General features: G+C 45.0%; 1 protein-coding gene across 6 annotated transcripts in view; it reads right to left on the reverse strand.

Annotated features, from left to right (window-relative positions):
• Nucleotides 1-20,039, reverse strand: part of LOC147436126 (ABC transporter D family member 1-like) — a 67,803-nt gene that overhangs the window by 26,852 nt on the left and 20,912 nt on the right. For 4 of the 6 annotated variants that reach the window (XM_086489025.1, XM_086489026.1, XM_086489027.1 and 1 more), the window contains 16 exons: nt 15,956-16,029; nt 15,584-15,839; nt 14,346-14,570; nt 14,064-14,261; nt 13,307-13,972; nt 13,135-13,213; nt 12,818-13,056; nt 12,430-12,734; nt 12,250-12,349; nt 12,018-12,170; nt 11,804-11,903; nt 11,588-11,696; nt 11,398-11,488; nt 11,187-11,311; nt 10,956-11,105; nt 10,791-10,863 (listed from right to left, as the gene is read on the reverse strand). In XM_086489025.1, the coding sequence (XP_086345151.1) occupies nt 10,791-10,863; nt 10,956-11,105; nt 11,187-11,311; nt 11,398-11,488; nt 11,588-11,696; nt 11,804-11,903; nt 12,018-12,170; nt 12,250-12,349; nt 12,430-12,734; nt 12,818-13,056; nt 13,135-13,213; nt 13,307-13,972; nt 14,064-14,261; nt 14,346-14,570; nt 15,584-15,839; nt 15,956-16,008 (2,922 nt within the window). In that variant the 5' untranslated portion in view covers nt 16,009-16,029. The remainder of the gene's footprint in view (nt 1-10,790; nt 10,864-10,955; nt 11,106-11,186; nt 11,312-11,397; nt 11,489-11,587; nt 11,697-11,803; nt 11,904-12,017; nt 12,171-12,249; nt 12,350-12,429; nt 12,735-12,817; nt 13,057-13,134; nt 13,214-13,306; nt 13,973-14,063; nt 14,262-14,345; nt 14,571-15,583; nt 15,840-15,955; nt 16,030-20,039) is intronic. The other 2 variants (XM_086489030.1, XM_086489031.1) reach the window with 1 other exon arrangement.

The raw sequence follows: 20,039 nt of genomic DNA on the forward strand, positions 1-20,039 counted from the left end.
AAGCATATGTGATGGGCAAACATTCTTTCTATGTTCCACTTCCCGATTATGCATGTGGAAGGCAAGAAGAATGTTGTGGCTGATGCGTTATCAAGGAAGCCACAAATTTCAGCTGTGTCAATTTCTTATCATCATGAGTTGGATGACATGAAGGAACTATCACAAACGGAAGCGCATAACAATATAAAATATACTTTGATAAATAGAATTTATCACTTAATACTGAAGCCAAAGGATATAGAGAGAAATAAATAGAGAGAGAGAGAGGGTGAGAAGATCGACACAGTACTGGGACCACAAGATGGGCTGGTCCCCCCCCTTAAAGAGAATTCTTTATTAAGGAGAATCTTTTTACAAGCACAAGAACCGGAGAAAACCCCTCCGTTCTAAATCTCTGACTCGATGGTCGTTCCTTCCCGTAAGGGAAATCCGAGAGACGAGCTCTCAATCCTTTTTCCGTCTGTACTCGGAGTTGAGACTCCGCAGACAATTTCCGAATTCCGTTTCCAGAATTCCCAAGCGTAGGCCGAAGCCTTCTCGCTTCTCCTTCGCGATGAAGTACCTGCAAACACACGCAAACACGCGACAACAATTCGTATGGCAAATCCACAATAGGTACCTGTCGCTCTTTCGCGAGAAAATCGACTTCCATGCTTCGTAGTCTCGCGATCTCTTGCGTTATCTGGCGGCAGAGTCTTCTCTTGCTGACGTTGGTAACTCCCTTTCAGTGAGGGCATGTGGTGCTTTTATAGCTCCTTGGCCACGCCATGAATAGCTGCTCGCATAGAGATCGCGGTCGTTTCTCTTTTTTTTTTTCTTTTTTTTTTCTTCGCTGCTATACCCGAAATAGGGAGAGAGAATTCGCTGGCTTGTTTTGTTGCTTTATTTTCGGCATATTTTAAAATTGGTATGAACCTGCCCAAAAACTCAATAAAACCTTATAAGTTAAAAACAATGCCTTTCACAACACTTCCCAGGCGTCCCTGGATGCAACCACATGCACGAATGCAATGCAAACATAGATTCCTCGCGGGAAAGCGTCTGCTCTTCCCGGAAAACTCGTTAAAATATTCCGCTTTTTAAGAAAAGCTTCTCAGAACCCATCTTTATTCTTGTGCTTGCGTCTTTACGTGTATTCCTCTTTCCAGTTCGGATTTCCTCTCGACTATGAATATCCCCTTTCCGATGCACCCGTCACCCACCTTGTGACGCATCAAGAATACCCATCACCTAGTCCTGATGAGGAGAGAGGCTAGCCAGTCTCAGAGACGGATCACAGACTTCTTTAGAGCAGACACTGGACACCCGGAGGAACTACTACCACAGGAGAGCTCATCGCATCACACCAGAGGCACACTGATCGACCGAGCGACCGAGCTAGGGAGATCCAGATGCCCACGACTGCAGAGGACTACACAGCATCGACGAAGGCTGCATCACAGGATTCGGATCACTTTGGCCCGACATGCACGACGCCCGGTCAGGCTATTGACCGTGGAGGAGATTGATGCGATCCGTCGGCGACCGATACTGAATCTTGATGCTGAATCTTTTGTGATTTAGCTATCCCACCTAGTTGCTTAGCTCACACCTAGCAGTTTAGGATTCCATAGTATTTTATTTTGTCATTTTTGTTACTCTGACCTTGTATATCAGATCCACCACATTGTAACTTTCTGGTCTCATAGGTCACTTTGGCCTTTTGAAGACGTTAATATAACATTTCATTTTCATCTCTCTCTTTCTCTCTCTCTCTCTCTCTCTCTCTCTCTCTCTCTCTCAGATGAGCACAAAGATGGCTTTCTATAGAGAGCATCTCCTCCAACTAACGGAGGATGGATATGTGATCAGACCGGCCTATATGGACACTCATTTATCCTATGGGATACGATGTGCTATTGGAATGCGCACATCCTCACATCAGCTAGAGATTGAGAATGTCACATTTAGGAGAGTACCAGCAGAAGCCAAGGGCCAGTTCATATAGATCCAGAGACAGAGTTACATCACATTTGTCACTGTCTGGTATACTACGAGATACGAGGCTGCTTTCACTGTCTATTCAGAGACGTCTTTGGACCGTTGGCTAGAGTCATGAGATATCAAGATCAGAGATGCCTCGAGTTGTTTTCGCTTTCCCTGCGCAGACACAGGGAAAGTCCCTTGAGGAGACCAGGTAGTGGGAGACATTCACAGAGGGAGATCACTGACTTCTTTAGAGCAAGGATTCAGCAGACTTCAGAGCCCACTTCTACGAGCGGTATATTAGTGGACAGAGCCACTAATCTCGAGAGAGCTAGACGCCCACGTCTACGGGGGCGACCATGACATCGATGGAGGCTCCACCAAAGAATCAAGACTATTCTAGCATGACATAGGAGACGCCCGCTACGACTATTTACAAAGGCGGACATTGACAAAGCTCTTCAGCTATTGATGCAATACTTTCTCGGACAACGCCCGATGCCGGGCATCCTCAGGCATGGATAATGATGATGATGATTTTCAAGCTGACGATTTGAAACTTTCAGTTTTAGTCTTTCACTTTACTTCATTTTATTTTTGTACCCAGACATTGGATTAGATCCACAAGGATTGTATCGGTTTGGTCTCATAGGTCATTTTGGCCTTATGAAGACGTTTAATATAATATTTCATTTCTCTCTCTCTCTCTCTCTCTGAGCTAAATACTGGAGGATTATCCCCTTCTTGGTAGCTTGAGTTTCTTGCATCCCTCATTATTTTGTACCTTAGTATTGACTAGAGTGTCTTAGTCTTTCCCCCACTTTCACTTTCCCTGCAACATTTTGTTTAGGATGTTAGTCTTTCTTTCAGCACTGTAACTTGTGGGTCTCATAGGTCATTTTGGCCCTTTGTAGACATTAATATATCATATCATATTGTGTTGATCTCCGACTCTCCAAAGGGGATGCAACGTCACTTGGATGCTTTGCATAGCTTTGCCCATGAAAGTGGCTTGTCTGTCAACCTTGGTAAAACCAAGGTCATGGTATTTAATACGACCCCACAGTGGATCAGGAGGTCAGCGTCCGCATTCACATATGGCCAGGAGACGGTGGAGTATACAGATGCTTACGCCTACCTTGGAGTGGTTTTTAGTGGACCAGCAATTTCATTGAGAAGAGCAGCAGAGACTAGATTGACCAAAGCCCACGCAGCATTGGGTAGATTGGAGAGGATGTGTTCATATGTTCAGTTTCAGGAGCCTCGGACGAAGCTCTGGCTCTTTGACACCCTGGTGGCTTCTGCATTGCTCTATGGAGATTTGGGGACCTTCATTGGACCATCATGGGAGGACAGGTCGCACTGATGGATGGGGGGACATGGAGAAGCCACTAGTCACTACGATCTCACGGCTCATTAGAGCCAAGGCGTCAGTACCACGTGCCATTATACGAGCATAGCTAGCTGCCCCCCCGCTAGTGGTTGAGGCGCTCACCAGATCTGTCTCCTTCATACACCGCATTTGGAAACTTCCCCGAAACAGATATACCCGCATTGCACTTGAGTCCTCTCGACAGTTAGCCATGCAAGGAGATACAAATGCTGGTATGGGGAGATGACATCATGGTTTCAGGCGCATGGGTTCAGCATAGACACACTTCCAGTACATCATGGTTTCAGGCGCATGGGTTCAGCCCCCCTTCCAGTACTCACTGGATGCACCCTCTCTGACTCTCACACAGTCCGAGATCACCAGGCTCATCCGCCAGGACCTGACTCAGCTAGACATCAGGAGGACATGGATACAGCCAGCACAGGAGCTGGGCACGAAGATAGCTTTCTACAGAGAGCATCTTCTCCAGCTTACGGAGGACGGTTTTGTGATGAGACCTAGATACATGGACACCCACTTGTCTCATGGGATACGATGTGCTATTGGCCAGCTACGCACATCTTCACACCAGCTGCGGATCGAGACTAGGAGATACAGCAGAGTACCAGTAGAGGCCAGGACATGCCTCCTATGTGACCTGGAGCCTGAGACAGAGTTGCACTACACATGCCACTGCCCCGTCTACTACGAGATACGCGGCCGCTTCCATTGCTTGTTCAGAGAGGGCTTCGGACCACTCTCCAGAGTCATTCGGTACGAGGATCAGAGATGCTTGGGTCTATTTTTGCTCGAGCTGCGCAGACACAGAGAGAGCCTGATGAGAGGAGAGGCCAGCCAGTCTCAAAGACGGATCACAGACTTCTTTAGAGCAGACAATGGACACCCGGAGGAGCTACTACTACAGGAGAGCTCGCCGCCTCACACCGGAGGCACACTGATCGACCGAGCTAGGGAGATCCAGACGCCCATGACTGCGGAGGACTACACAGCATCGATGGAGGTTGCATCAGAGGATTCGGATCACTTTGGCCCAACATGCACGACGCCCGGTCAGGCTATTGACCATGGAGGAGATTGATGAGATCCGCCAGCGACCGATGCTGGATCTTTTGTGATCTGTGATTTAGCTATCCCACCTATCTACTTAGATCACACCTAGCTATTTCAGATTCCATAGCATTTTATTCTATCATTTTATTTTGTCATTTTTGTTACTAACTTTGAGTTATGAGGATCAGAGATGTCTTGGACTATATCTACTTGAGTTACACAGGTATAGAGACACTTTACTGGGGAGAGCTAGAGAGAGGCAGTCCCAGAGACACATTACAGATTTCTTTTCACTAGATATGGGACAGCCAGAGGAGCAGCCACCACTGCAGAGCTCGTCCCACACTCATTCGACCACTACTGGCACTCTCATCGACCGAGCATTGGAGCTACAGAGATACAGACGACCGCGACTGAGGAGAGGAGCTACACAGCATCGACGGAGACTACAACAGAATATTCGAGCCATACTCTCTCGACATCCAGAGTGCAGATGAGGATGGATCCTCACCATTTCTTCCATCTTTGTTTCACACACTGTTACATCCAGTTTACCGGGTACCTATTGTATCAGCTGCTACACCCACGTAGTTTTAGATTGTAGTAGTAGTAGTAGTATTTTGTTCCACTTCTAGTTCTTTTCTAGTTCTTTTGTACCCAGACATGGTATTAGATTCACTATTTTGTAACTGATTGGTCTCATAGGTCATTTTGGCCTTTTGAAGACGTTAATATAACATTTCATTTCTCTCTCTCTCTAGCAAGCAATGTGGGACTGTAGCAACAAGCAGCGCGCTCGGCCTGTGGGGCAGCAAGCAGCGCGAGAGTGTAACAACAGCCCAGTCTCGTTCTGCCCACCTGTGCACGCCCTGCACGTGCTGACATGCTCCAGCCCTGCACGTCTTCACCTGCAAGCTCTAAACATGACCTGTCCTGCACACACTGTGCGTGATTTCCTCGCAGCAGTACCCCTCAACGTGGTTCCCCGCAGGTACATACATCTCACACACACACTCCCCCCTCCCCCCTTCAGCTCGCACGTACATACACCCGGCAAAGTTCAAAAAATTCCAGGAGGAATTTCCACAGGAATTCCCACAGTCTCGGGTTTTGCCGAATTTTCCGAACTTTCGAATTTTCAAAAACCTGCATTTTTCAGAGCTGCAGGGATTTTTACAAGGAATTTGGAAACTGCAGAATTCACAGAAATTGCACATTGACACGTACGGAAAACAAATATATGCCATGTAGGCTGAATGTGGAAACAAATGTATGCATAATGCGGTGCGTATAGGTCGCTCTCTCCTCTCTCTTAGAAAGTGAATCAAATAACTGAAACAAATAAGACAGAAAAGATGGCGGCACACTACATGGTCACAAGCAAGAGGATGACAGTCATTGAAAGGGAGTTGAAAGAATGCAAAGCCCACATGGATGAGTGGAAGAAAGAGAAGAATTTAAGTCTTGAATGGAAAAAGAGGGAGGAACAGGCGAGGGAACTAGAACGCAAGGAGTTCCGAGATGAAATTCAAGCTTTAAAAGGTAGCATATCAGCCCTTAGGAAGGAACTCGACGAAACCAAAGAGGGAGGACGCCTTGAAGATGGAGAAATTCAGCCATCAATGATCGATGAGCTGAATCGTATACGAGCACAAGTCAAAGAAATAAAGGAGGAAGGAGAAAAGAAGACCTCATGGGTGGAGGTTCTCTCCAAAACACAAGAAGATGGATGAGGCTGAAAAATGGATTGAAGTTGTCAAGAAGGGAAAGGGCAAGGAAATCCCGGCTACACCTGACATCATCAACAAGACACTTGAAGAGGAACAACGAAGAAGGGTACGCGCTGTACACGTGAGAGTGACCGGCCTAAAAGATTCAGATAAGGTGGACCAAGAGGTGAAGAGCCTCATGTCCATGATGGGGGTGGAGAAGCCCTCGCACACACAAGCTTGGAGAGTGGGCAAGAAGAGTGAAGGTAATGGGGAGAGTTCAAAAGGACGGGCTCTCATTTTGCGCTTTCCCTCCATGGAAGAAAAGGAAGACTTTTTAAAGAAGAGGCCAACCCTCAAGAAAACAGGTATCTTTTTAGGAGATGATCTTACGCTCTCACAGCTTGCACATATGAGAGAGGTCATGCCAGAGATTATAGCAGCAAGGGAGAAGGGAAAGTTAGCTTTCTATAGAAATGGACAAGTAGTGATTATAGAGCACCGCTCTACATGACGGTGCGAGAACTATGGGACCACCCTCAGGATGGATGTTTGGAACTGTAATGGTTCGTATAGACTTGATGTGGGGGCCTTTGAGGATAGCATCAGAGACAAAGACATTGTTTTCTACTCAGAGACTCATCAGGCTCCAGGACAGTTGATGCCGCACATATCAGGATACAGATGGGAGACCGCTTGCCGGACAAACACCAGATCTGCGCATGGGACTAGAGGATCAGGAGGTGTAGCAGTTCTTTTCAGAGAGGAGCTCCAACCACTACTGCACATAGTTCGAAGAGATGATCAAGCCAGATACTTGTGGGTGAGGCTGAGGGCAGAGACTGGACGTTTCTTGTACATCGCCATATGCTATTTTCCTCCTAGCACTTCAGTATATGCTTCACCCAGAGGACAGTCTCCTTACTCTGTACTTGATGATGATATCTGGGAGTTCTCCAGAGATGGAGACATCATACTCTTGGGGGATTTCAATGCCCGTACAGGCAGCTCACAGACGGTCTTCTATGACACCTCAGAGGAGATGCTTAGAGAGCTAGAGCCAGAGGAGATGGGACTTGAGAGATGCTCACACGACAGAGAGCATACCGAGTATGGGAGATACCTGAGGGAGATGAAGACTACTCACAGTTTAGCCATACTGAATGGCTTACCGACTTTCCAATTGTCTACAGGTTTTACTTGTTTTCCACACAGGCATGGGTCCAGCACTGTAGACTATGTTCTGACACATCCGAGCTTTATCTCTCACATTCAGGATTTCACAGTGGGGCCCAGGCCTGTAGGGATAGCAGTAGATCATGCACTTTTGACATTATCAGTCTCCTTTGAGTACAGTACATCTCAGGCCTCACGGGGTGGTAGACATCCACGCTATACTTTTACACCAGAGACTGACTCAGTCTATGCAGAGGAGATACGTAGGCTTTTATGCACATCAGAGCCAGTATACACAGTGGAGGAGATCACATCTATGCTGACAGTGACATTACATGGGGCAGCGACAGAGGCATACCCACACACTCAGCCTCGTCAGAGACGTCGTTCTGGGCACATGCCTCAGAACAGCTGGTATGATGAGGAGTGTCGACAGAGTAGAGCTCAGATACAACGCGAGCTTACATTGGGAGTGATCACCTATAGATAGTCTCGTATTGCTACACGACAACTAGTGCGACGGAAGAAGCGAGATTTTTTGGTCCAGATGGAGTAGGATTTATATCAGCTCTTCCTTAGTAGAGATTCAGGAGAGGCTTGGCGTCTATTCCATGAGCAGTCTCCCCCACCAGTGATTACTTCTACAGAGCTATGGGGGCAGTATGCAGCATCTTTATACACTGTACCTGGACAACCACCACTACTAGATCCACCACAGCCATGTCCGGCTATGAGCACCTTCTTTACCACTGAGATGGTAAAGGAGGCCATTGACAGGATGAAGACCAGACGGGCACAGGATCATGAGGGTTTGGTAGCAGAGCACATTATACATGCTGGGGATTTGTTGGCAGAGATGCTTGCACGGTTATTCAACCGTGTCATGTGTGAGGGCTTCCCTGAGTCTTGGAGATTATCTACTATTGTACCTATCTTCAAGACAGGAGACCCCACAGTGCCAGGGAATTACCGTACTATCATGGTAGGACACACATTGGCACGTTTATATACATCCATCCTTGAGCATAGGCTGAGCAGTTGGGCAGAGATTATGGGCATTCAGGCAAGTGGGCAGGCTGGTTTCAGGAGGGGTTTCTCCACACTAGATCATGTCTTTACACTCAGAGCTATCATTGAGGAGGGTCGAGCACATGGTAGACGAATATACTGCAGCTTTGTGGATTTCCGCAAAGCTTTTGACACAGTACCGAGGGCCAGATTGATGCGCCGACTTATAGAATTGGGGGTACCCACAGAGCTGATATGGGGGATTATGGCATTGTACAGTTAAGTGATGGGCCATGTACGCACATCAGAGGGGATATCTGACATAGTTCACTCCACTATCGGAGTGAAACAGGGATGCCCACTGTCCTCTACTTTATTTGGTATGTATGTTGATGAGGTCTCTGATTATATTGACAGAGGAGGAGACAGAGGTGCTCAGCTTGCTGGGACATGGATCCCTCTTTTATTATATGCTGACGATATCGTGTTGATATTAGACTCACCAGAGGGTATGCAGAGACATTTGGACGCATTACATAGTTTTGCAGAGGATAGTGGATTGTCTATCAACCTTGGTAAAACCAAGGTCATGGTATTTAATACCACGCCATAGTGGGTTAGGAGATCAGCACCTACTTTCACATATGGGCAGGACAATATGGAGTACACTGATGCATACACATATCTTGGGGTGGTCTTTAGTGGACCGAGGTTCACACTGAAAGTGGCAGCAGACACTAGATTGACTCGTGCCTATGCAGCCCTAGGCGGTTTAGAGAGGATTTGTTCGCAGGTTCAGTTCCAGGAACCTCGAACAAAGCTATGGCTTTTCGACACTCTGGTCGCTTCAGTTATGCACTACGGGGTTCAGATTTGGGGGCCGTCTGTTGACAGTGCTGGATGGAGTAATATGGAGAGACCCTTGATATCTATGATTTCTAGGCTGATTAGAGCCAAGGCCTCAGTCCCACATGACATCATACGAGCGGAGCTGGCTGCCCCACCTATGGAGGTTGAGGCTCTCACCAGATCAGTATCATTTGTACACAGCTTATGGGACACCACCAGGGACAGGTATGCCAGGCTTGCTCTTGAGTCATCTAGACAGCTGGCATTACAGGGAGATACATCATGTTGGTATGCACAGATGAGCTCATGGTTTCAGAGGCACTGTTTCAGCATGGACACGCTGCCCCCTTTCCAGTATTCTCTTGATGCACCATTTTTGGCTCTTACACGGATGGAGACTACTAGACTCATTCGGCAGGATCTTATCCAGCTTGATAGCAAGAGGACATGGATAGAGCCAGCACAGGAGTTGGGTACGAAGAAGGTTTTCTATAGAGAGCATCTTCTCCAACTCACAACAGACGGTTTTGTCACACGGCCCAATTACATGGACACACATCTATCTCATGGGTTACGATGATTCGCACATCTTCACACCAGCTTGGGATTGAGACAGGTAGATTCAAAGGCATACCAGCAGACAGTAGGGTATGTCAGTTATGCCATGCAGAGCCAGAGACAGAGTTTCATTACATATGTCGCTGCACAGTCTACTATGAGATACGGGGATGCTTTCATTGTTTATTCAGAGATGGTTGACTCGCTAGATAGAGTCATGAGATATCAGGATCAAAGATGTCTCGGATTATTCCTACTTGAGATACAGAGACATAGAGACGCCCTATTGAGTGGGCAAAGACAGAGACAGTCCCACAGACGCATCTCAGATTTCTTCAGTCTGAGTACCACAGAGGCAGAGGGGACACCACCATCACAGAGCTCGGTTCCCACCCATACACACACCAGCGGTACTCTCATTGATCGAGCTATAGAGTTAGGGAGATCGAGACGACCGCGACTGATGAGGAGGGGAGCCACGCAGCACCGGTGGAGATTGCGGCAGAGGATCCACAGGATTCTAGCACGACACCCAGAGTGTCGATCAGGATAGGCTTCATACTACTGTTATATTGTATCATGGTGACATTTATCCCCACTTTGTACTTTATGGCATGATACCATTGATCAGCCTACCGGCCACCCATAGGAGTGGGTAGCACTCCTATCAGTTTCCTTGTTTGTAGTTTTCTTTGTTTGTACCCAGACTTGGTACTAGACTCATCATTGTAATCAGTTGGTCTCATAGGTCATTTTGGCCTTTTGTAGACGTTAATATATAATTTCATTTCTCTCTCTCTCTCACACTCATATTTTTTTGGTCTCATGGCCATTTCTTTGAAAGACGTTAATATAGCTGGATTTCTTTGCTTGTTTATATGTGCGTGCACACGTGTGCATGCACACTTCACCCTTTGATCCCATGGCCATGATTTGCAACACCTAACCTCAACCAGAGACACCCCTCTACCACCCGGTGCCATTTAGAGGCATGGCTGTGTGTGTTTGTGTAAGTGTACATGCATGCATCAATTCAAATTATATTCACAAAGAGAATAGCTCTTGTGTTGATAAAAACTTACTGCTTGTTCCCGCAAGCCACCCCCAAAGAAGGCAATTGACTCAGCATGCGTATGCAACCTTGAATCCATATACCTGATTGGCAAATAACATATTTAATCACTTGAGGAGATATAAGTACTGAAGATGCTTCTTTTGTTGCAGCATAGTTTTGCTGTAGAACCAACCTGAATGATCCTTCAAGAAGCTGTTCTTGAGCTGCCAAGGCTCCAAAGTCCGGAGTGATTAACCGCAGAAAACCAAGCCCAAGAAACATGTACACATTCAAAATCAGGATACCCCTTGTTCCTGTAAGCATCTTCATTCTCCACATAAACCTGTAGAGAAGGGTTAGCAACACTTTTCAAGCTCAATTGTCCACAATGAAGATGCACAGTGAATTGAACTGCATCCCATACCAGATTATATCCACCAATGGTTTCACCATGCCTGTTACCAGGCCTGACAACTCAATGCCAAGCCTTTCTACATCTTGCGTAATTCTTTGATCTGCATCAACTTTTGTCTCTGAGACATGGAAAACCTGAGACCAAAATAAGGTGTTAAACTTGGCCTCATCATGAATTGGAAAAACAGTTAAGCTAATATCCTTTGCTCTGAAGGACATACTTTGTAAAATGCATTATTTGTCAAATAAAGATCCAGAAGATGGTCTGTTGTTCTTTTCCGCCATCCAAGTCCGAGTGCAGCTATAAGGTACCTGAGCCAAGACAGTACGCAGCATTTTACCAATTTTGCAAGATGTTTTAGGATGATTGTAAACTAGCAGATGAAAGAAGTTGAAATCCAATTTACCAACCTCAAGGATGGTGCCACTACTGCTGATGCTCCACTTTGAAGCACACTAACACCAACCAGCTGGATAAATGCTGCCTTATCTTGATTAAGGACATGTTTTACACTTCTACCTGATCTCATCAGCAAAAATGGCCGCATATTATGCAGATAAACTTGATTATAAAATGTACAGCCAAAGTTGAAAGTTAGCACATGCAAGCATAAGCAAAAGCCCTACCATTTAAGTTAGCAATTCTGTCAGAAATCAATGTGCGTGCAACTACGAGTAAAGCAACAGCCAGGAGCTGGCTGCCCTGCTTACTATACAAGCTAGGAACCTGACACAGCACAAAACGAATATCAGTTCCTTAGAGATGCTAGTGTCTGTTAAGACCCAGACAAGAAGACTAACTTTTTTGAATGAATGCAATCAGCAGCCCTGATAATCATACCACTATTTTTGACAGGGCTGCTACTCTTGTTGCCATGTTCTGAGGATTGCTTCTCAACCTTGGAACTGAGGACAATGGCTCAAGAGTGCCTTGCATGGATTTCGTGATCAAAGCCTCAATGTAGGAGTCTGCTGCCTCTTGACATTCATCATCCTTAACTCAGAAACAGAGAAACCATTATTCCAAGTCCTGTTTAGATGCTTGCCATGCATGAATCACTAACTGCACAAACCTTATGTACTCTATTGAAAACATCTCTCACTGCAGTTACATCAAGTTGGCGTGTTTTCCCTCTAGATTGGGGATCATCAACATGTAAAATTGTTTCATCCCTGAAGTAGGTCCTTTTTAGCCCAATAATGGTAACTCTATCTGCTAGGAGAAAAAAATATGGCTAAGCATTAAAGCATACCTTCTGTAGTGCAGTGTGGCAGAACCTTCACCATCCAGTGCAAGAACAACATCGTGAAATGCAACTAATGCAGGTCTGTGAGATATGGTGATACAAGAGGTTCCCATATCCCGAACTTTTGCACAGAATCTTTGCTCCATATCTGTTGTCACAGCGCTGGTGCATTCATCGAGTATGGCAAAAGAAGGCTTATGGTAAAATAATCTAGCCATTCCCAGCCTTTGCTGCTCTCCAAGAGATAGTTCATCTCCCCAATTTACCACTGCTCCAATAGGGTAACGGTCCAAGAGATATTCCAGATCAACCTGCAGGAATGCACCAGTGCTTTTAAAAATTGGCATGCAAAAAGGAAGAGCTTCTAAGAAGGAAACACAAGAAGGTTACTTACAGTTTTTAGAAGTTCTTGTATTTCTTCTTCTGTGAGTGGATTAGTCTCTTGTGCAGCTGTAAGGGGATAAATCAATTGGTCTCTCAATGTTCCCACTGCAGTGTATGGCCTTTGCGGCACATAGAATATTTCTTTGTTCAAGTATGAACCAACTCCTGGCTTTGCGATGCACCCAGAAACGAGTGGCCAAAGACCCCCCAGTACGCGAAAGAGAGAGCTTTTGCCACTTCCATTTGGACCTGGCATTGAAAAGATTGATTAAAAGAGACATGCCATTACAACAAAAGCATGATACGTGCATTGCACATCAAAATTACCAATGATTAGCAAATTTGATCCTCGCTCGATTCTAAAAGTCAAATTCTCAACCAAAGTGTTCCCAGTAGGAGTAGCAATCTGTAGGCATAAAGATCAGAATGAGTGTCATAAGTTATGATAAGTGGAGTACAATCTACTTAACAATCTTTATCTTATATCCATAAAATTCACCTTCACATCTTTGAACTCGATGTATTTTTCCTCCACGAATTGGCCACCAGAAACTTGACTACTGCTACCAAGAAGACTATCTGCGTTGTGAAGCTCTTGTGCAACCTCCATCATCTTGCTCAAACGATCTGCATAGCCACTGCAAAATCCATATGCTGTGAGAACCTTGAATGCAAGCAGCTGAATACGGCCAATACTTAGCATTACAAACCTGATCCGGTTCAGCTTATGTAAGCTGAACACCAGGGATCCATAGGACTGAAACAGGGATGTAATTACGCTTGTATGGTAGCGTATGTTGCTCAGCATCTCTGCCCTCCCTAGAGTTGACTGACCAGGTCTCAAATTTCCATTGAAAAAGGGCTCTATGATCAGCACAAGCCCCACTGTGGCCCCAAGATATTTGAGTGTGAAATCTTGCATCATGCCAAACCACCAATGTGCATGGACCACCTTCTTTAAATGTTCAATGACATCATTGAATCGCTGCTTGATAATTGAGGATTCTCTTTTTTGACCTCCATAAAAAGCTATACTCTCTGAATGTGTTCGCAGTCGTGTATGAATTCGTTTGTAGTCTCCTTCTAAATGTTGCTCCTTAGCTAGCAGGCTTCCAAAAGCAGGGGAAATTCTTCTCATGACCAAACCCGCACCAAGCAAATACGCCTAAAACGAGTGACAAAGGTTAAGGATACACTCTCTGTAAAAGACCTTCTGAAGACAAAAGAATACCAAAACATTAAAATTAAGTTTGTACCAGTATCCAAGCAGCATATTTGGGACTGGTATAGGAACATAGCCGCCAAGTGTAAACTATTCCATCAAAAATTGCTGTTAAGTTTTCTTGAATAACCTCACTAAACTCCATTGAGAACTTTGGGATGTCACTAGTGATACGTTGCTCTGGGTTCTTAATTCTTGTATCAACATGAGACATCTTGTAATATATCATATTCTGGGAGCAGGAAGGGCTGACTTAGCTGATGAAGCAGAAATAAAGTAGGTAGGTTGGTTTCTAAACAAAAGATAATAAATTTACCTGAAAATAATTGGCATGAATGTGATCTGTCAAAACTTTTCGTATCTGCAGACTTAGCATACCGGTTAGGAATCTAGTTGTGGAGTAGAATCCTGATTGAAGAAGGCAAAGCAGTAGGTTTTCAGCAATCAGACGACAAAACAATGGTAGCTGTCTTAGAAAGGCCGCTCGAAAAAGAAAGCCTTGAACTCTTGCCAGCCTATTGCTAAGAGCAGTTTTCAACACCTACAAAACCATGTCAACGATGGAGGACGATCTTGTTTAGCAGCTTAAAGCCAGGAGATAAAGATTAAACTTCACACGAGCGTAAAAAACAAAAGAGTTGACTAGCAAACAAGTGTTTTACTATTTTAGAATGATTAGGAGGGTAGACATAAAGCATGATTGTGGATAATATCAAGCTTAATGTCATTCTTCTTTGAAGTGTCAATTCAGGTAAAGTAGCATTTACCCAATCAATATATCCCAGGAGACCCCAGCAATGGTTAAATATCGGCCTGCTAGGCCGCGTGTAGGTGATCGTGACTGGCCCAGCCGGTCACGTCGCTTTTTGGGGGGGCAGCAAACAATCTAAACATATCTACAGAATGCGCCATATGGTGTGCACAAGCACGCACGTAGTGCAGTGGTTAAGGCCATGCTCTTGGGATGCAAGGTCGGGGGTTCGAAACTCCGCGTAAGCTCTGCGTGTTGACTTTTTGGTTAACGGTCACGTAACGGCTAATTCGACCGGCAACCGGCATGCGTTGCTTTGCCACGAGGCCTAGCAGGCCGAAATATAACCAAAGCCGGAGACCCCCATCACTTTCATACAAAATGCAGATACTTCATGAAAAGGAAAGCAGATGGTTATAAATAGGCTTGTTTGAAAAAGTTGGCCAAATGTTGGCATAAATATGTGATACTCATAATTCTGCACATGAATACCCAAAATTATTCACCTAAATGCAAAACTGTCAAATCTTGAGTACTTCCCACAGCTTGGCAGCATCTTGCTGGTTTTTCTTAAGCCTATGATCCAAAACACCCCCATCTCTTGTAGTCAAGAGAAGAAATGGACAATTCGTGTTAGGCATAGTACCTCCCAAAAAAAGGTTGTGTACAAGATGCTATTATGTATGAGGCTTATAAAAATGACAGCTTCAAATTTGGTTTCTCACAAATTAGGAATTATTGAAGTTCTTTTTGAATGACACTAATACCACAGAACATACTTTTAAAAAAGGAATATTACTCACAGCAGTGATTGCCAATGATAGCAATATTCTGATGCCTCTAGTTCCCATTTTGTTGATGATGATCCTGGCAAGTTTTCTTAAAGATCTCATCCCTTTTCCTCTCGGTCTTTTTATTGAAAAAGCTTTGTCTCTCTTGTCGTCATTAGCACAAGGAGACTTCATTGCCAGAAATTTTCTTGTGGGCCTCAAGGAACGTGCATACATGAGGCTACCTCCAGCAAGAACTGCAGCTGATGCCATTATGACAGCCTTCCTCCTATCATATTAAATAGAAAAAAGGAATCTCACTCACATCTATAAGACTTGTATTAAAAAAAATCTTCAAGTTAAGATTTTGATCTATACAAGCACTTTGACATATATAAATCTCACCTCTGTGCATGTTTAATATGCATAGTGTCCATCTTGGCACAAATGTTCCCCATACTATTCCACTTAACTTGAATCTGTGAAAAAACAATTTTGTTAGAGTCGCATCTTAGAAGACGCCAAAAATCAAGGAAAAAATTGCTTGTGTGGCATGTATAAGCTCACTTCTAAGAGTTTCCAATTGTAATAGTCCTATCACCACATGAATGTCTAATGCACAATAAAACGAAATGTTTATTTACATCTGCAAAAGGCCTAAAAGACCTATGAGACCAGAATATTAATAATTCCATTATCGTCATTTGATCCACATGTCCAGTATAGAAATACAAAAGACTAAGCAACAAACTCTAAAATATGCAACTAATTAAGCTAGTAGAGCCAGCTTGTGGCCAATTTGCAAAGTCTGATCTCCTCAAAGGGCTGCCTCTGTAAGTACCCATCAAATGAGCTCTCTCACGGTTGTTACATCATGGTGCCAATCTCCTCATAGTAAAGAACCTCATAGGAGCTAGACCACCGTCGGTACCCTGCCACTGCCACGTGTCACTCCCAGCCCAGAGGGTCCGTCCAGTGTGAAACAGCCTAGACCAACTGTACTAACTGTGTGCTCTGAAAGTGACACTGTAGCCTGCTACAATAGCCTTGAAATAATAAGCGACATTTCACTTATGATTTATTAGGCCAGATCGTGGAAGTCTATCCCAGATTGCTCGACCCAGCACTTTGGAGCTTTAGCCAGCGCCAGCGTAGAGGAGGCAACAGTAGCAAAGAAGATCCAGCATTTCCAGGCCTCCCTCTCCAGTAGCGTTTTCAGCCTTGCAGTCATCAGCGTTTCCAGCCAGTAGAACCAACGTTATATACAGTTTACAGCCAGTGTTTTAGCATCAGTTAGATCAGCGTTTTCAGCATGTAGTGGCAGTGTTTTTCAGCCTTTGATCATTGCAGATCCTCCCCCGGCTTATCGTCGTCACCCTATCCGTAGCAGACAGTTTTCAGCCATTTTAGCCTCAGTGTTTTTCTTTGCAGACATCATCGTCGTCGACCTCCCCGTCTTCGGCATAGTACCAACACGACCCCGTCGTCGACAAGGTCCCCTTTGAACCGTCGTCAACTTCACCGTCTTCGACACAGTACCTGTCACAAAGTGATGACGTGGCGGACAGCAGAAACCCTAATTTCTGCCAAAAACCCTAAAATTCCTGCAAACCCTAATTTTTGCCAGAAACCCTAAATTCCGGAAATCGCAGAGGCGGACTATTAAAAAAAAAAAAAAAAATTGGAAAATGATGAGCGACACGAATTTTGCTTTTGCTTTTTTTTATTAAAAGAAAGAGAAAAGACTCTCTAAGAGAGAGAGAGAGAACTGATGCTTTTGATTTTAAAAGCTTTTGGGGCTCTACTTTTGGGCATCCCTTGTAACCTTTAAATTAGTGGTGAGGGCCTCACTTCTCAGAGCATCTGGACGCAGAGTCTGAGAGTGAAACCCTAACCGCTCTCTTGTACTTTGATGATTGATTAATATAAAAAGAAATACCGAAAGGGGCGCCAGTCTTTGGGGCCAATATCTCTAGGCACGGAACTCCGCCGGGCCAGTGCAAATCTATTGTGATCTGTGAATTGTTTTGAAGTGGTTATTTGGTGCTGTCGCGGTTGATTCTTGACTTGGAGTGTCCAAGTTTGTTACAGTACCGTCATCGACAAAGACCCTTAGTACCTCATCGTCGACTTCATCGTCTTCGACATAGACCTCATCGTCGACCTCTCCGTCTTCGACACAGAACCCGCAGTACCTCATCGTCGACATCACCGTCGTCGACATAAAACCTCTCAATTGTTCACTACCCATCAGTTCAGTGATTCCCAGCATCAGTAGTGTCAGTACCCACTAGCATCAACATCTCAGCATTTAGTCATTGTATCAGCATTGTGCAAGAATAAAGAAAGTACTTGCTCTGGCAACAGAGCAAGGGGGCCCTTGAGGGTTGGGACTTAACATCCCTGTGTCGTCTCTTTTCTCTCTCTCGTCTCTCTCTTTCTTTCAGTTGAGTTCAATTCTTTCAAGTGAAGTAAAGTGTCCCTTGTGTTTGTGTGCGGAGTACTAGATCCGAGCAAAATCCTTATTCTCTTCTGCTGCACCTGACAATGTCTCCACAGCGGACAATGCAGCAGACATCTTCACGAAGGCTGTACCTCAGCGGACTTTGGCTTCTCACCTTCGACTCATCTGTGTTGTCTTAGCATCCGGTGTTGAGAGGGAGTGTTAGAGTTACACCACCGTTGCTTCGCCATTTTGTACGGCTAGTGATTGTGCCGGGTTGGCCTCCCATCGCACATCACATAGATTGCATGGACAGACACTTTTAGCATGTTTCCAACCGGTCATTTTCTGAGCCTGGCTAGGTGCACACATTTTTAGCCATTTTTGGGCTTTTATGTTGTTTGCATCAGTTACACATTTTGCCCTACCTCAACCTAAGATTCTATAAATAGAATGCTTAGGGTCTTGTAGTCACACAATGTGTATTGTGTATTGAGAGCATCATTTGCAGAGCACTTGTGTTCTCTCTCTCTCTCTCTCTCTCTCTCTCTCTCTCTCTCTCTCTCTCTCTCTCTCTCTCTCTCTCTCTCTCTCTCTCTCTCTCTCCAACGTTTTCGGCACGCGTGGCCCACACCCTCTCCGCTGCTCACTCTCACAGCAGGATCTGGGGAGCGTTTCATTGTATGCTAGAAAACCTCGAACGACGCAGACGGGATGTCTAGGGAGCGTTTGGTTGTATGCTTGAACCTCCAAGCGACATAGGCTGCGGTCTGGAGAGCATTTCGTTGTACCAATTCTCTGAAATCATGGCCTGAACCTTTTTAGGTTATTTGCGGGGGGAGTCACGAGGTAGTCGTTGAGTAGCTTCATACCACAGACCATTTGTCTCGGGGGAGTGCTCAACGGCATTGTTCGTTGTGTCTTGTAACATGCATAAGTGAGAATTTGAGTTGCATTGTGATGTGCCAACCACTGAATATTCCTTTTTGGATGAGATACTTCTAGGAAGTCAACGACCCAAGATATCAAGAGTTCCGATCTGGAATGAGACTCCTTATTGGATGAGATTCTTCTGGGAAGCCAACGACTCATGGAATCAAGAGCTCCAATTTGGAATGAGAAAAATGATTGTCCCTCGGAATGTCCCATCGGAATGACCCTCGAAAATTTTTGAGCTAACTTGAGTTGTTTTGCAGATATGTTGTAATCATGGACAATTACTTTCTTTCAAGGAGGAGGGATGTCACAAACTGCTGACATGTCAAGTCACTGAAGAATGGAGCCAACCTTCAGATCTCGGCCGAGGGACCTAAACCCTAAGAAGCAGAAGCAGTAGAAGAAGAAGCGGAACAAGTTCCCACCAACTTATGGGACCCCGTCTGATGGGGCCCAAGTGACATAAAGGCATTAAAATAAACCTGGACCCAGCACACACACACACATAGGCTGATTTGCGAGCTGATGACGTGGCAGATTGTACCGATTTCCAGATTTTACGTTGGTTTGTTGACGTGGCAGATTGTACGGATTTCCACGTTTCACGCTGGCTGCCGACGTGGCATAGCTGTACGGATTCCTGCTTTTCTGCTGGCAGCTTTTGGACCAGTTGCTTTTGAGTTTGCATATTTTTCATCTAACTGCTTTTCAAGGCCAAGGGCCTTTAAATATGTGCAGAGAACTCATTCTCTGTCATGCTTCCGTGTGAAGGTGCAGGGATTGGAATACCGGCATTGTACTCAATTGAAGCAATATAAAGAAATACCGAAAGGGGCTCCAACGTTTTGGGGCCAATACTCTCTTGGGTGGAATTCCACCACTCTGTGTCGCGTGTGCTCTCTCTCTCTTTCAGTTTCAGTTGTTATTGAAGTACTAAAAGTCTATTCAGTCTGTTATTTCTATTGGCACGTGGGGCCATCTCGTGACAATGCTAGCCATCACAAACCCGGCCAACAATAACCTAATTCCATGTCTCCGACAAACAAGAAAAAGAAAATAGCAACCAACACCAAACAAAACAAAAGGAAACCAAGAACACGAAAAAAAACC

Source organism: Adiantum capillus-veneris, chromosome 18 (genome assembly GCF_014529385.1).
Source record: "Adiantum capillus-veneris isolate H3 chromosome 18, ASM1452938v2, whole genome shotgun sequence".
Lineage (NCBI taxonomy): Eukaryota > Viridiplantae > Streptophyta > Polypodiopsida > Polypodiales > Pteridaceae > Adiantum > Adiantum capillus-veneris.